The sequence below is a fragment of the Taudactylus pleione genome, unplaced genomic scaffold (genome assembly GCF_031769625.1).
Source record: "Taudactylus pleione unplaced genomic scaffold, aTauple2 ptg000610l, whole genome shotgun sequence".
Classification (NCBI taxonomy): domain Eukaryota; kingdom Metazoa; phylum Chordata; class Amphibia; order Anura; family Myobatrachidae; genus Taudactylus; species Taudactylus pleione.
In genome coordinates this window covers 1058923-1075000 of record NW_028285012.1, presented here as the reverse complement: position 1 = coordinate 1075000, position 16078 = coordinate 1058923, and the positions used below count along the sequence as shown (strand labels likewise).

Below are 16078 nucleotides of genomic sequence, written 5' to 3'. Positions count from 1 at the left end.
ATCATAGAGGCAGTGGGACCTGTAAACTACAGGGTACACTTGAGTATAAGGAAAGAGGAAAGAATGCCTCTCTGTTGACGCACTAGAAAAATAATATTAAACTATAACTTTTATTAATTCCAATAAAATAACATGCCTCTCCGGTGAAATATTAAAAGCAATTAATGTGAATAATAATGTGTGTAAGTGTGAATAGATAAAGAAAAAAAATTCTCGTTTTTCAACTCTTTATTTCACAATTTAATTCTAGTGTACAGTGGCTACAATTTATATCCACTTATCTACATGGAATCAAGCTCGCAATTGGGAAAGTCATCCATGTCTGGACTATTCAGATCCAATCTCTCAGTGAATGCTTTGTTTCAATGTTCACTTGCTAATAAACCCTATATATTTTAATGCTTGAGATACTTATCTCTCATATGATTATCAGGGTACAACTTAATATACGCTTTCTTTATAAAATATTTTTAGAAACGGATCAAGTAACACAATGATGCATTTGCTCCTCATAGATCATCATTCCATTTCTTATACTCAAGTGTATCTATTGTCTCTGGCAGCACCCCCAGAACCATATGAAAGATATTGAAATCTATGATTGAAATAACTGGGGTTATTCAATTAACAATATCAACTACCTACTGGTGCAGGAGTAGTTTCCCCATTCCCAAAACAGAATAGAAATAAAACTACAGGGTATGACAGGAGGGTAGAAGGAAGGAGGCACAAATTTACCATGCCAGTCAGCCCTCTTTAGTGTCAAAGAAAACCCCAGACTGTCACATACCCATTGAGGTCACCCTCAGTCAAGGTCAAAAACAGGAAGTGGTGAGCTTAGTAGCACGAAACCAAGATGTATTCTCTGCTATTCCAGGAAAGACCCAAATCATACAGCATGATATGGTCTCTCCTCCCGGGGTGATAATAAAGCAGAGACCCTATCGCATACCTGAGGCAAAATGGGCAGCAGTAAAACGAGAGGTGGAGGAGATGCTGCACTTAGGGGTCATAGAGGAGTCAAACAGTGAATGGAATAACCCCATTGTCTTAGTGCCTAAGTCTTCGGGGGCTTTAAGATTCTGTAATGACTTTTGCAAGTTAAATAAAGTTTCTCAGTTTGACTCCTACCCTATGCCCCGGGTTGACGAGCTGGTGGAGAGTTTAGCAAAAAGCCAGTATCTCACCACTCTTGATTTGACAAAATGGTATTGGCAGATTCCTTTGACTGAAGCTGCTAAAGCATAAAATAGCCTTCTCTACCCCAGAGGGGTTGTTCCAGTACAAAATGCTGCCTTATTGGTTTGCATGGAGCCCCTGCAACTTTACAGAGGGTTATGAATAAGTTACTTCGGCCCCACAGGGAATATGCAGCTGCATATTTAGACAATATAGTCATCTTTAGCTCTGGCTGGGAGTCACACCTTCCAAAGGTAGAGGCAATGATACAGTCCTTACGGGCACATGGGTTTACTGCCAACCCTGAGAAATGTGCCATTGGAATGGTGGAGGCAAAATACTTTGGATATGTCGTAGGCAGTGCCTGTTCAGGGTGATGGAACGCAAGCGGTCTTTATGGACACTAGCTTTGCTTCCCGCCTTAGTTCTTTGCGGCCTAATGATATCCGGCATCCTTGGGTACAGCGGCGATTCGCCACTACCGGTACTGGTGCATTCCACCTGATGGAGTGCAAGACGCATTGCTGTTAGCTATCTAGGGGGTAAACTATACATACTGCAAAGTTGTACTTGAAATATGTTACTATTAGTTCGAAGCAACATCTGTTGGTGGGTATGTGAGATTATTACGATAGGTTTACAGTCTGTTATTTAAGTCGGCTCATGGAGAGTGTGGGATATGGGTTCATTTGGATACTATGGTGTTGTTGTTCTATCCTGACAAAGGTCTGATGCAACCGAAATGTCGACTTCTCAAATGGTTGCGAGTTAATAAATCTTTGCTGGCTTTAACTTCAAGTATGTGGTGAGTGCTCGTCTTTCAAGTTATTCTGTATTTGGACCACTGTGATAGATAGATAGATAGATAGATAGATAGATAGATAGATAGATAGATAGATAGATAGATAGATAGATAGATAGATAGATAGACAGACAGATAGATAGTTAGATAGACAGATAGTTAGATAGACAGATAGATAGATAGAAGTATATTTTTATATATTTGATCTACTTATTTAATTTTCTACAAATAAATAATTTCTGCAAAAGGAAAAAAAAATATGAGATATGGTAAGAACTTACCCTTGTTATCTCTATTTCTACGAAGTCCATAGGGTTCCACAGGATACCTTGGGGTATAGGTGTGACGTCAGTCGCAGGGCACCAAAGAGTTAAGCTTTCAGCCTCCCAGGATGCACTAGGTCCCCCTCCTATACCCCGCCCCCGGGCCAAGGCACCTCAGTTAGTTACCAAGCCATAGGCCGGAGGAGGAGAAGGAAGAGAGAGAACAAAGATCTGGACACATACAAGAATCACATTCTCACCAGAGGGAGACGGAAAACCGGTGACCAGAGCAAAGCCCATCTGCAGCACAGGTGCGACAGGGCGGGAGTCCTGTGGAACCCTATGGACTTCGTAGAAATAGAGATAACAAGGGTAAGTTCTTACCATATCTCATATTTTCTACTTCAGGGTCCATAGGGTATCCACAGGATACCTTGGGGATGTCCCAAAGCAGTATCCTTTAAGGGTGGGGACGCTCCTGTGCAGAAAGGAGAATCCGCCGCCCGAAGGAAGCATCCTGAGAGGCGAAGGTGTCAAACCTGTAATACCTCACGAAGGTATGGACAGAAGACCACGTAGCAGCCTTGCAGATCTGAACTGCCGAGGCACCACGTCGAGCTGCCCACGAAGGACCCACAGACCTAGTGGAATGAGCCTTCAGAGAAGGAGGGACCGGTAGGCCTTCATGAAGATAAGCTTCAGAAATAGCCATACGGATCCAGGCTGCCAAAGTTTGCTTTGAAGCAGGCCAACCCTTTTTACAGAAGCCATAGAGGACAAACAAAGCGTCCGACTTTCTAAACGAAGAAGTGCGGTCAACATAAGTCCTTAAGGCCCGCACAACATCCAAAGAGGCCTCACCAACGGAAAGACCCGGTGAGTTAAAGGCCGGAACAACTATTTCCTCGTTAACATGAAACTGGGAAACAACTTTGGGAAGAAACTCGGGCCGAGTGCGGAGCACTGCCCTGTTCCCATGAAAAACCAAGAAAGGGGGTCTACAAGAAAGAGCCCCTAACTCAGAAACACGTCTGGCTGAAGCAACGGCCAGAAGGAAAACAGTCTTAGCTGTTAGCCATTTAATATCCACTGAGCCCAGTGGTTCAAACGGCGGTCCTTGGAGAGCCCTCAGGACCACAGCCAAATCCCAAGGCGCCACAGGTGGAACAAAGGGCGGCTGAATACGGAGAACACCTTGCATAAAGGTGCGCACATCCGGGATTGTAGCAATCCTACGGTGAAACTAGACAGATAGGGCCGAAACCTGTACCTTCAAAGAAGCAAGGCGAAGCCCATGATCTAGTCCCGCTTGCAGGAAGGCGAGAATCCGAGACAGACGAAACTCCCGCGGTGCATAACCTCTCGGTCGACACCACTGGAAGAACGTATGCCACACGCGATGGTATATCCTCGCGGAAGACGGTTTCCGAGCTCGTAACATGGTACGCACCACAGAGCTGGAAAACCCCCAGGACCTCAGCATGGCCGTCTCAACAGCCACGCCGCCAAAGACAGCCGAGTCAGGTCCGGGTGAAGACAAGGACCCTGAGACAGAAGGTCCGGTCGTAGCGGCAACCGCAGAGGACTGTCCACGGACAGACCCTGAAGGTCTGAGAACCAGTGCCGTCTGGGCCACGCGGGAGCTATCAACAGGAGCGTCCCTCCTTCCTGTTTGAATTTCCGGATTACCCGTGGAAGAAGGGAGACCGGAGGGAACAGGTATGCGAACCTGAACGTCCACCGGACGGACAGAGCATCCACCAGAGACGCCCCTTCGTCTCTTGTGCGAGACCCGTACACCGGCAACTTGTTGTTGTGCCGGGACGCCATGAGGTCGATTTCTGGAAGACCCCACCTGTCCACCAGTAGTTGAAAAACGTCCGGGTGCAGGGACCATTCCCCTGGATGAACGTCCTGGCGACTTAGAAAGTCCGCCTCCCAATTTAGCACTCCCGGGATGAAGACCGCTGATATGGCCGGAAGATTGCGCTCCGCCCAAACCAGGATCCGAGACACCTCTACGAGAGCCGCCCGACTGCGAGTTCCTCCTTGCCTGTTTATGTAGGCCACGGTGGTAGCATTGTCCGACTGGACCTGCACCGGGTGACCCTGGAGAAACCGCTGTGCCTGCAGGAGAGCATTGAAGACCGCACAGAGTTCCAAGATATTTATTGGAAGCTCCGCTTCTGTCGGTGTCCACCTGCCCTGGAACAAGTGTGGACCCGAAACTGCTCCCCAGCCCCGAAGACTGGCGTCCGTTGTCAACAGGACCCAATTTGGAACCCAGAACGGACGTCCCTTGTTGAGGTGGGTCGTCTTTAACCACCACGCAAGGGACAGGCGAACCTCCGGGGTGAGCACAATCGTCTGGAACTTCAGAGACTGAGGCAGCCCGTTCCACTTGGACAGGATCAGGTGCTGCAGAGGTCTGGAGTGAAACTGGGCGTATTCCACCATGTCGAACACCGACACCATGGAGCCCAGTAACCTCATCGCCGAGTGTAAGGACACCCGGCGGCTGTGCAGACAACTGCGCACCCTTGACTGTAAAGCAGAGATCTTGTCCTCCGTCACAAAGATCCTTTGCTGTCGCGAGTCCAATAAGGCTCCAAGATGCAGAATCCTCCGAGACGGGATTAGAGTGGACTTCTGCCAGTTCATTAGCCAGCCGTGCCGTTGCAGCAGTGCAATGGTCAGGTCCAAGTGGTGTAACAGGAGCTCTGGAGATCCTGCCACCAATAACAGGTCGTCCAAGTACGGCAACATGCGGACTCCTTGCAGCCGCAGAGAAGCCGCCATGACTGCCATAGCGTCCTGTATGTCCAATGACACCATGTAGTCCCCAGGTTCCAGCGCCAGAATGATGGACCGTAGGGTCTCCATCCGAAACTTCGGGACCCGCAAAGACTTGTTGAGTGCTTTGAGGTTGAGAATCGGACGATATGACCCATTGGGTTTCTGTACCAAAAATAGATTTGAATAGAAACCCTGGCCCCTCTGGGAGAATGGAACAGGCACTATAACTCCAGCCTGGAGCATAGTGTGCAATACCTTCCGCAGCTCTGTAGCCTTGTTCCGGTCTGATGGTAGACCCGTGGTGAAGAATCGAGCCGGGGGTCTGTGCCGGAAGGAGAGGGCGTACCCGTGAGAGACCACCTCCAGAACCCAAGTGTCTGTCGTAGTGAACGACCAACACCGGGAGAACTGCAGCAGGCGGCCTCCCACCCTGGGATCCCCCAAGGGGAGACCCGGACCGTCAGGCCGCAGGCTTGTCATCTGGCTTCAGGGGGCCGGACGTCTGGTACTCCATGCCTGTTTCCGGGGCTTGACCGATTTCTTAGGGCCAGCCTGTCGAGGAAACGACTGTGGTTTGGGCCTGCCCTGGGCCCTAGATGACCGAAAGGACGATGGTCCAGAACCAGAAGGAGCAGCGGCCGACGGGAGACAAGCAGATTTGGCTGCCGCCAGCGTGGCCACAATCTTATCCAGATCCGGACCGAAGAGAACTTCTCCGGTAAACGGCAACGCTTCCAGACCTTTCTTGGATCTGGGTCCGCCTTCCAGGATCGCAGCCACAAGGTGCGACGAGCAGCTACCGCTGCTGAAGAAATTCTAGACACCAGAGTACTAATGTCTAGAGCCGCCTCGTTGATGTAGGTGGCCGAATCACGGAGATTGCCAATCAACTCCGCCTGTTCGGCCGGACAGTCGGATTCAAAAGAAGCCTCTAATGAATCCGCCCAGCGCTCCATCGCTCTGGCAACCCAGCAAATGGCCATAGCCGGCCGTGCTGCCCCCCCTGCAAGGGAATAAGCGGACTTCAGGCAGATTTCTACCTTGCGGTCCGTAGCATCCTTAAGGGAGGACATGGATGGCATCGGCAATGTGGCACTACGGACAAGACGGGTCACGTGAGAATCCACCTGTGGAGGGGATTCACACTTAGCAAAATAATTATCCGCGAACGGATAAGCCACCGCCAGGCGTCTCTGCGGCTGGTATCTTTTGCCAGGTTGTTTCCACGCCTCCTCTAAATGGTCCACCAACTGACCCGAAAGAGGAAAGACTGTGGCATCGCCCTTCACATCTTTGAAAAAGGCATACTTAGATTTAGCCGCTGGGGGAACTTCGTCCTCAATCACCAAGGCTGTGCGGACCGCCCAAATAAGTCCAGGAATATATACTTTGGACTTAGCATCAGCGTCCTTAGTATGGAAAGGTTCCTGATCGTAAGGATCCAGAATCTCCCCATCATCAGACGTCCCTTCGTCATCCTCATAAGGAGCGGACAGAGACGCCACCGGCCTTTTATGAGGCCGCATCACAGACTCCCCTTGCAACACATCCGACAAGTGCTGTACAGAACTCGTCAGGGAGTTAACCCACGCTGGCTCCTGAGAACCCGGGAGCGGGGAAATAGGGAGACTGTGGGGTACCACCAATTGTCGTGGGAACCCCTGCATGGGTGACGACACCACAGACTGCTGGGACAAACCCATCGGAGTAAACGCGGGCTGCGGAGCTAACTGGCCCACTAAAGCTGTTAACGCCTGAGCGAAACAAGCCCAGGGCGGCTCCTGTACCGGTGCTGTAACCGTAATAGGCCGCGCCATGGACAAACACTGCCGGCAAAGGCCCTCCGCGCTACCCTCCCCCTCCGCTAACGGTACTTTGCACGTGGTACACTGTAGCCGGAGGGGAAAATCACTTTCAGACATGATGGCACCACGTATGTGACCTCTCTCACCAATTAAGTATTAAATAGGCGAGAGACCACCCTGCAGCACCACACCGCAAGGGCTTTAGCAGAAAGAACAGGGACAGTAATAAAGCTGACAGTTTAGAGAAGAAAAGTTACAGGCAGCGCTAGCACAGTCACATACAATGCAGAGAAATAACAATTCCTGCACTAACAGCGCTGATCACTCAACTACGCAGACACAGGGCCTGGTAGGACACAGCGCTGCATACACAGACCTGAGCCACAGCGGAGGAGAGGTATGCGGGGGGACCCAGACCACGATGCTTCCTTCCAGACTTCCAGCAGCGTTCACCATGCGTTGCAGAGAAGATGGCCGCCGAGGAGCAGAGAGAAGCTGGCCTGGGGGAGGAGCGCTGACACAGGACCAGTCAGCACAGTGCAGAGAGGGCTGTGTGCAGCGGGGGAGGCGCCGGCTGTGAGACAGGGAAGGCGCGCTCCCCTGGCATGCATTTAACCCCTGGGACGCCGCAGCGCTACCACTCTGCTGCGGTCCGCTGTCCCAGGGGGTAGTGGAAGCGCAGGTTGGTCGCCTGGCTCCACGCTGCAGCCAGTCCCCAGGGAGCCCCCTGCCTGGGGACTTAGGACCATGTGATCAGCGGGGACCCACCGCGGGACCCCGCTGCTTACCTCTGTCCCCCTTGAATCCGGCCATGGTCCGGAGCATCTGGGGTCACCGCTAGCTGTGACCCCAGACGCCCACCAGCATCCCCGGATCAGTACCGGCGTTCTGGTACCGGCGGGGTGTAGGGAAGACAGCATGGACGTCAGGACTGACTGTCCATGCTGTTCATCCAGATGTGCAGCCACAGCTGCATGAAGAAAAAGCTTCAGGGGCTCTTCTAGCCCCCACTCCAACAGGTGCACCCGACTCCGGCCGGGCACCAAACTAAACTGAGGTGCCTTGGCCCGGGGGCGGGGTATAGGAGGGGGACCTAGTGCATCCTGGGAGGCTGAAAGCTTAACTCTTTGGTGCCCTGCGACTGACGTCACACCTATACCCCAAGGTATCCTGTGGATACCCTATGGACCCTGAAGTAGAAAAGGGTATAGTCTCAATTGCAAATGAGTTACACTGTCTACAACGGGAGAGCACCCATTATGTAGTATCTAGTAGATACCATTTAATCAATGCCTTGTTGAAGGTAGATATTTTCATACTGAAATGACTTAGGGTGGGTACACACTAGGGCGATATCGGGACAATATCATATTGGAAAAACAAATAGTCTACATCGCCTAGTGTGTACCCTCAGTTGCGCACTCCCTCGGACGATATACGAAGCAGTTTGATTGACTGTGCTGCACGTTTAATTAAACAATATCGTGTACGCGGCAGTGCACTGCAGTGAAGGACGGAACGAGGTATCGTTCAGTCATTCATTAAATAGTCTAGTGTGTACCGGAAATCTGTGATGGTCCGGGACAAACGGAAATCCCCCCGACTATCCGCACGATTGCCAGTTGTCCTAATGTGTACCCGGCCTTAGAGGTAGATTACATTTATTACACGTTTCTAAAAGATTATCACACAATGACCGGGTGCGTGTAATTCCGGCTATTGCTGTTGGTGAAACCACACAGATTTTTGCTCGTACAATATAGGACACAAGGTTACTCTAACCTAAAATCATGCCTAATGTAAGCGCAGGAGGCTCTGACGGAACCTCGTGGTTAATTGAATCTGCCCCACAGTATCGAATATCTACAAAACAAAAAAACCCAGCACTTGTCAGTGAAGATCTGAGAGTGTGTTATGTGTCTTCACACCTAGGTATAATTATCCTTACAGGAGTGCTTCATATTATTAAAATGTTAATATATATATTACATGTGTCGAAGGCAACCAGTAGATGTGATAAGACATATTGGAGATGCTGTACAAAATATACAATGATTGGCCACCCTTAAATTGTGAAGCATTGTGAGATAGCATAAATGTTTATGAATTCTCTATAACTAGGATTCAATTTTATGTCACAATGGAAGAGAATGTCTATAAAACACCATAACATATTTACTTACATTCTGCTCAGCCAGAGAATACACGAGCTGGGGGAGTATGTCTCCTTTAACAACTGCTTCTGCCAGATCATCATTATAATTGGCGAGCCTCCCAAGAGCCAAAGCAGAGGTCTGCTGGATAGTTGGGACAACATCCAAGAGTAGGGGCCGCAGCAAAGACATAACGCCTAAGCAACAAGAGAAAACGAGAAAGAAAATTAAATAAAAGAGAGAAAAAAAAAAAAAAAAAAAGATTACACCCCGTGAAGAGCGACAATACACCTAACTCATAGAAAGGAAAAGAATATTTGTTACGCAATAGAATTGTTTTTAAAATAAAGCGAACTGTATGTAGTAGTTACTAAACAGAGTGCCTGTAACAATATATTGCCTCAGTGTGTGAAAACAGAATTAATTGTAAATATGAATATGTATGGATATTCCACTACTACAAAGTTACAGATCTTTATTTTGAGGACTCGGGGCCTGACTCAGCAAGGATCGCAGTTGCTAATATGCACGCAATCGGCCGATTGTTTCGCACTGTGCATGCATCACAGTGTGCGTGCGCGAACCAGCTGATGCGATTGGAACTGTGATCGAAAGTGGCGATGCAACCCCATCGCAGCGTGATTGACAGGAAGTACCGTTTGTGGGTGGTGACGGTGGGTGGGGGGGTGGTCGGGTGACTGGAGGAGTGCCAGTGCATTTCAACAGCACTGCAGGGGTGAGCATAAATTAGCCACTGCGATACCAGACGCAGCCTGAGGCCTCACAGCATGCGCTGAAGTTAGCAGTTAGCATTCCTGCTGGGCTGTTTTACCGGGGCGCGGTGCCCTGCCCTCCTTCTGGAAGGCAAAAAGCGCCCTGCCCTAACAGCCTGCGGGAGCCGTCTTCACCCGCGGGTCGCAGTGTCCCGCGGGTGAACAAATATGCGGTGACCCGGTCACCGCCGGAGAATAGACGCCGGGCGCATGTGCCCGGCATCTATTCTCCCTGTCTGCAGGGCTTGGGGGCTGCCCGGCGTGTCCGTAAGTGCCGGGCACGCCCCCAAGAGTGACAAAAAGGGGACGCGTCTTATAGACATGCCCCCTTTTCAATGACCACGCCCCCTTTTCGGGCGCGCGCACGAACGTGCCCTCTCTAGCTCCGGCGCCCTGCCTCGCGCCGGAGCTAGAGTGAACACTAAGCAGTTCCTGAGTGAGGTCTGGCCTGCCTTAACTATGCGTATGGGTCCGATGTTACTTGATGTTACCGATTATATTACTATGTTGCCAAAGTATACAGATGTGAGTAAGGGGAAGTGGGCGTCCTTATGTCAGGCTGTGATCGCAATGTGGAAGCAACCATTTGCATATCACCGCTGACATTAGAATGTAAGCTCTTACGAGCAGGACCCTCTAGTGCATCTCCCTACTTTGGTTTCATCTACTGTTTACTCCCCACTAGGGCACCAAACACTTGGTTGCTTATGCTCTGCTGTTTATCTGGGTGTTCTGGTCGCTAATGTAGCAATATATATTATCCATGTCCTCGCCCTGTATTTTATTGTACTGTAAGTCCCTGGTCAACCTATTTGGTTATGTACTCTGTAAGGCGCTGCGGAACACTTGTGGCGCCATATAAATAAATGATAATAACAATAGATAATAATAACTGTGTTGCGTGCATATTAGCAGAATAGTGATCCTTGCTGAATCAGGCCCTCAATGCAGAAATAAAGAGTACAGAAGGACAATGCTTAAATTATCATAAACATCCGTAATGGTCTATATAATTATCGGGAACCATATAAAGCCTCCTAAAAATAATGTGATCCATGTAAAAAGTAAACAGCATTGCGAATATAATAAGTCCGTCTTGGAAACTGTGACACAATCCCCCTATATTGATTTGTCACTTTTAAACTACCCAGAAAGCTGGGCTAAATGAGCCCCCATGCTTTACCAATATGAAACTCCCTTGTTTCCATCTTGCTTCTTAGATTTCACCAATACACAAAATCGGTCCATGTTTTATTTTAAATAATGCACCACGTTACATAAGCTAAGAGAGTAAGCGAAACAGAGGACATCTGTGTCTGGTTAAGTGAGGGATACAAGTATAACATTTACAGTGTTCATGTAGTGCAGTCAGGTTGCAGTGGCAGAAACACTGTTACTCAAATCCACCAGGGCTAGTAAGCCCCTCAGATACTTTGCTGCCAGAACTTGACGAAAATAAAAACATAAAATTGTCATTTTTATGGGGTATCATTTTTTATTTTTCGAGCTTTAGGAGAATAGGCTGCTAAAAAAATAAAATAAAAAATATAAAAAAAGTTGGCTGCTGTTATTTTACACATCATCCACAAATCAATGTTAGCCTAAGCACTGTACGTTTAATTGCCTATCCAGCTTTTCACCTATAGTATGTGAATCTCATCCCACTCATTTTGCAATTGCAAAGTCTGCAAAGGTTAGTTTAATTTCAGTTCGATGGTCAGATATAATATATTGCTTGTACGTAGGTGGTCAAGATCCTGATGTGCAAATGCATTACACTGCAATTAAATCGGTTCCTCTTCTCCGACTGATGTCAATTGCTGTTTAGCCAAAGAGAACGAAACAAAAATATGTTGTATGACCTTAAAAGCAAATTGATTTATTGATTTGTTCAGGACCCAGGCCCATGGAATCGCCGGCGTCGGGCTCTTTAAAATGACGGTTTCAATACTGTGAATGAAGTGGATGCAGCAACTGCCACATAGCTGAAAGGAACAGCTGCCTCTTTAGAGCCAGCAGCTTCTCTCCTCCTTGCAGCTCAATAGATCAACTTCCCTTGTAAACTGGTACAATGTGCAAAGTCGGCTGAAACAGCTTACAAGGAAAGCAGAGCCGGGCTGCTACCAAATGCTCCTATTGTAGGCCTCTGCTACACGAAAGTGCACTCTCCCTGGGAAAGGCATTACAACCTGCATGGGTTAGTAAGTGCAAATAGTGCTAATAAAAACAAACATCACTGGAAACCCTAAATCTTACAAGGAAGATTATTTATACAGAAGGTAACATTATAAAATAAATGATTCTGTTTGACAGTGTTCGATAACCACAGAATCATAAAGCATGGATCATTACATCAATGTTTCTATGGCAACCATGTTATTGGCATCACATTTGTGTGTAAAGGAGTGTTTCGTTTAGTCTTGTCATTCACTAGTTTACATTTATTTAAGAAGCTTTCTTGTTCATTAAAGCAAATAATGTAACAAACAACCTAAAGTAAAAGCACATATGTATAAACAAAAATGAAGACTATACATCTCCATAAGCTATTTTGGTACATATGTATTGGGAGATTATATATATATATATATATATATATATATATATATTAGATAGATAGAGATATTATATTGGTGCCTTGCATAGGTATTCATCCCCCTTTGCATTTTTCAGATTTTATTGCCTCACAACCTGGAATTAAAATGGATTGTTTGAAGGTGTGCATCATTTCATTCACAGAACATGCCTACAACTGTGATGTTGTGTTTCTTTTTATATTGTGAATCAAACAACATTTAGAACAACATAACAGAAAACTTCAGCGTGCATAACTATTCACCCCCCCTAAAGTCAGTACTTTGCCGAGCCACCTTTTGCGGCAACTACAGCTGCAAGTCGCTTTGGATAAGTCTCTATGAGCTTGCCACATCTTGCCCCTGGGATTTTTGCCCATTCCTCAAGGCAAAACTGCTCCAGCTCCTTCATGTTGGATGGTTTCCGCTTATGAACAGCAATCTTCAAGTCTGACCACAGATTCTCAATTGGATTGAGATCTGGGATTTGACTAGGCCATTCCAACACATTTAAAGGTTTCCCCTTAAACCACACGAGTGTTGCTTTAGCAGTATGCTTCGGGTCATTGTCCTGCTGGAAGGTGAACCTCCGTCCCAGTCTCAAATCACAGGCAGACTGAAAAAGGTTTTGCTCAAGAATATCCCTGTATTTAGCACCATCCAGCTTTCCCTCAACTCGAATCAGTTTCCCAGTCCCTGCTGCTGAAACATCCCCACAGCATGATGCTGCCACCACCATGTTTCACTGTGGGGATGGTGTTCTTGGGATGATGGTAATGTTTGGGATTGCGCCAGACATAGAGTTTTCCTTGGTGGCTGAAAAGTTAAATTTTAGTCTCATCTGACCAGAGCACCTTCCTCCATACATTTGGGGAGTCGCCCACATGCCTTTTGGCAAACTCAAATTGTGTCTTCTTATTTTTATCACTAAGTAATGGCTTTTTTCTGGCAGCTACATACATACACACACACACACACACACACACACTAATATATATATATATATATATTAGTGTGTGTGTGTGTATGTATGTATGTGTATATATATATATTTATATATATATATATTTTTATATATATATTTATATATATATATATATATATATATATATATATTAGTGCCTTGCAAAAGTATTCGCACCCTTGGCTTTTTACTTTTTTGTTACATTACAACCTGTAATTTATTTATTTTTTTAATCTGAATTTTATGTGATTGATCTGCACAAAATAGCCTAATTTGGTGACGTAAAATGAGAAAAATATATATATAAAAAAGAATCTTTATAAATAAAATTCTGACAATTGGCATGTGCATATGGAATCACACCCTTTGCTATGAAGCCCCTCAAAATTTCTGGTGCAACCAGTTACCTTCATAAGTCACATAATTAGTGAAATGAAGTGTCACATGATCTGTCAGTATAAACACACCTTTTCTGAAAGGCCCCAGAGGCTGCAACAACAATAAGCAAGAGGCATTACACCATGAAGACCAAGGAGCTCTCCAAGCAAATCAGGGATAAAGTTGTTGAGAAGTACAATTCTGGGTTGGGTTATTAAAAAATATCCAAATCTTTGATGATCCCCTGGACCACCATCAATTCCATCATAATCAAATGGAAAGAACATGGTACCACAACAAACCTGCCGCCCACCAAAACTCACAGACCAGGCAAGGAGGGCATTAATCAGAGAGGCAGCACAGAGACCAAAGGTAACCCTGAAGGAGCTACAGAGTTCCACAGCAGAGACTGGTGTATCTGTGCATGTGACCACAATAGGCCGTACATTCCATAAAGCTGCCAGAAAAAAGCCATTACTTAGTGATAAAAATAAGAAGACACAATTTGAGTTTGCCAAAAGGCATGTGGGCGACTCCCCAAATGTATGGAGGAAGGTGCTCTGGTCAGATGAGACTAAAATTTAACTTTTCAGCCACCAAGGAAAACGCTATGTCTGGCGCAATCCCAAACATTACCATCATCCCAAGAACACCATCCCCACAGTGAAACATGGTGGTGGCAGCATCATGCTGTGGGGATGTTTTTCAGCAGCAGGGACTGGGAAACTGATTCGAGTTGAGGGAAAGCTGGATGGTGCTAAATACAGGGATATTCTTGAGCAAAACCTTTTTCAGTCTGCCTGTGATTTGAGACTAGGACGGAGGTTCACCTTCCAGCAGGACAATGACCCAAAGCACACTGCTAAAGCAACACTCGTGTGGTTTAAGGGGAAACCTTTAAATGTGTTGGAATGGCCTAGTAAAATCCCAGATCTCAATCCAATTGAGAATCTGTGGTCAGACTTGAAGATTGCTGTTCACAAGCGGAAACCATCCAACATGAAGGAGCTGGAGCAGTTTTGCCTTGAGGAATGGGCAAAAATCCCAGGGGCAAGATGTGGCAAGCTCATAGACCTTATCCAAAGCGACTTGCAGCTGTAGTTGCCGCAAAAGGTGGCTCGGCAAAGTACTGACTTTAGGGGGGGTGAATAGTTATGCACGCTGAAGTTTTCTGTTATGTTGTTCTAAATGTTGTTTGATTCACATTATAAAAAGAAACACAACTTCACAGTTGTAGGCATGTTCTGTGAATGAAATGATGCACACCTTCAAACAATCCATTTTAATTCCAGGTTGTGAGGCAACAAAATCTGAAAAATGCAAAGGGGGATGAATACCTATGCAAGGCACTAATATAATATCTCTCTCTCTCTATCTATATATATATATATATATATATAAATATAAATATATAAATTGTACACCCATCTGGTGCAGATTCTGAGGTGCACATAAAGTGGCAGTGATTGCGGAGAAATGCATAGACCTGATTTACTACTTTTGTACACCGATTGAGTGCGGATTCTGAGTCGCACGCAAAGTGGCAGTAGTTGCGGAGAAACACGGAAACCTGACTTACTACCTTATGCTAATGCAAGAATCCATAGGGCTAATGCCAGGGTTTGTGCGTCTGATGATTTTAATGCAGGCCGCCGCAATGGTCTCAATTAGTATTGGCACTTGCACCAACCCCATGCTAGTACCAAACAATCCATGAGAAACAGGCTTCTCTCCTCTGTATGCTCGACTCAGACTCGCACAGAGCTTTAGACATACGCCTATGATGACACTCCCGCAAATCAGGGCGGTTCTTTGCGCTCACATTGCTGCTGCCCAGTTCCCACCCAGGAACTCCCAATTTCATGGAAAGACAAATCTATGACTCAAACACAAAAATGGGTGTGCACGCACGCACTGTATGTAAAAAAAAAAAGCTGATTGCGTCCATGCGCAGAGATCCATCTGAGTCAGAATCGGTCCTATTACGTGCAAGAGTCCTCGCATTAGAGGTCCGTCCAGGAGTCAAATAATATCCAGTCATAAAGTACCAGGATTCGTAAATTAACACGTTTCCCATATTTTCTGCACAAATTGGCAATTCCGTATTTATTAATTAACATTTACTTATATAGCACTAGCCTGGACCATTGCGCTGTACAATTAGTGCAAAGCAGTACTAACCAAAGACTGGGTACTAACAGACAGCGGTAAGAGGGCCCTGCTTGCAACCGAACAAATCGATAGGGAAATAGGTATTTGCTACATGAGACAATCCCACCACATGTTAAAGAAATAGCCTGTCCCCCTCTATATCTGTAACAAACAGATGGGTGCTTGTGTAACCAATACATTTAGTGTACGCCACTGGCTAGTTTTAGATACTGAAAAAAGA

General features: G+C 46.6%; 1 protein-coding gene across 1 annotated transcript in view; it reads right to left on the bottom strand.

The window, feature by feature from the left end:
* The window catches only part of SPAG6 (sperm associated antigen 6), a 182593-nt gene that overhangs the window by 138767 nt on the left and 27748 nt on the right, over positions 1-16078 (bottom strand). The window contains exon 3 of the mRNA XM_088454203.1: positions 9029-9195. Within this exon, the coding sequence (XP_088310329.1) occupies positions 9029-9195 (167 nt within the window). The remainder of the gene's footprint in view (positions 1-9028; positions 9196-16078) is intronic.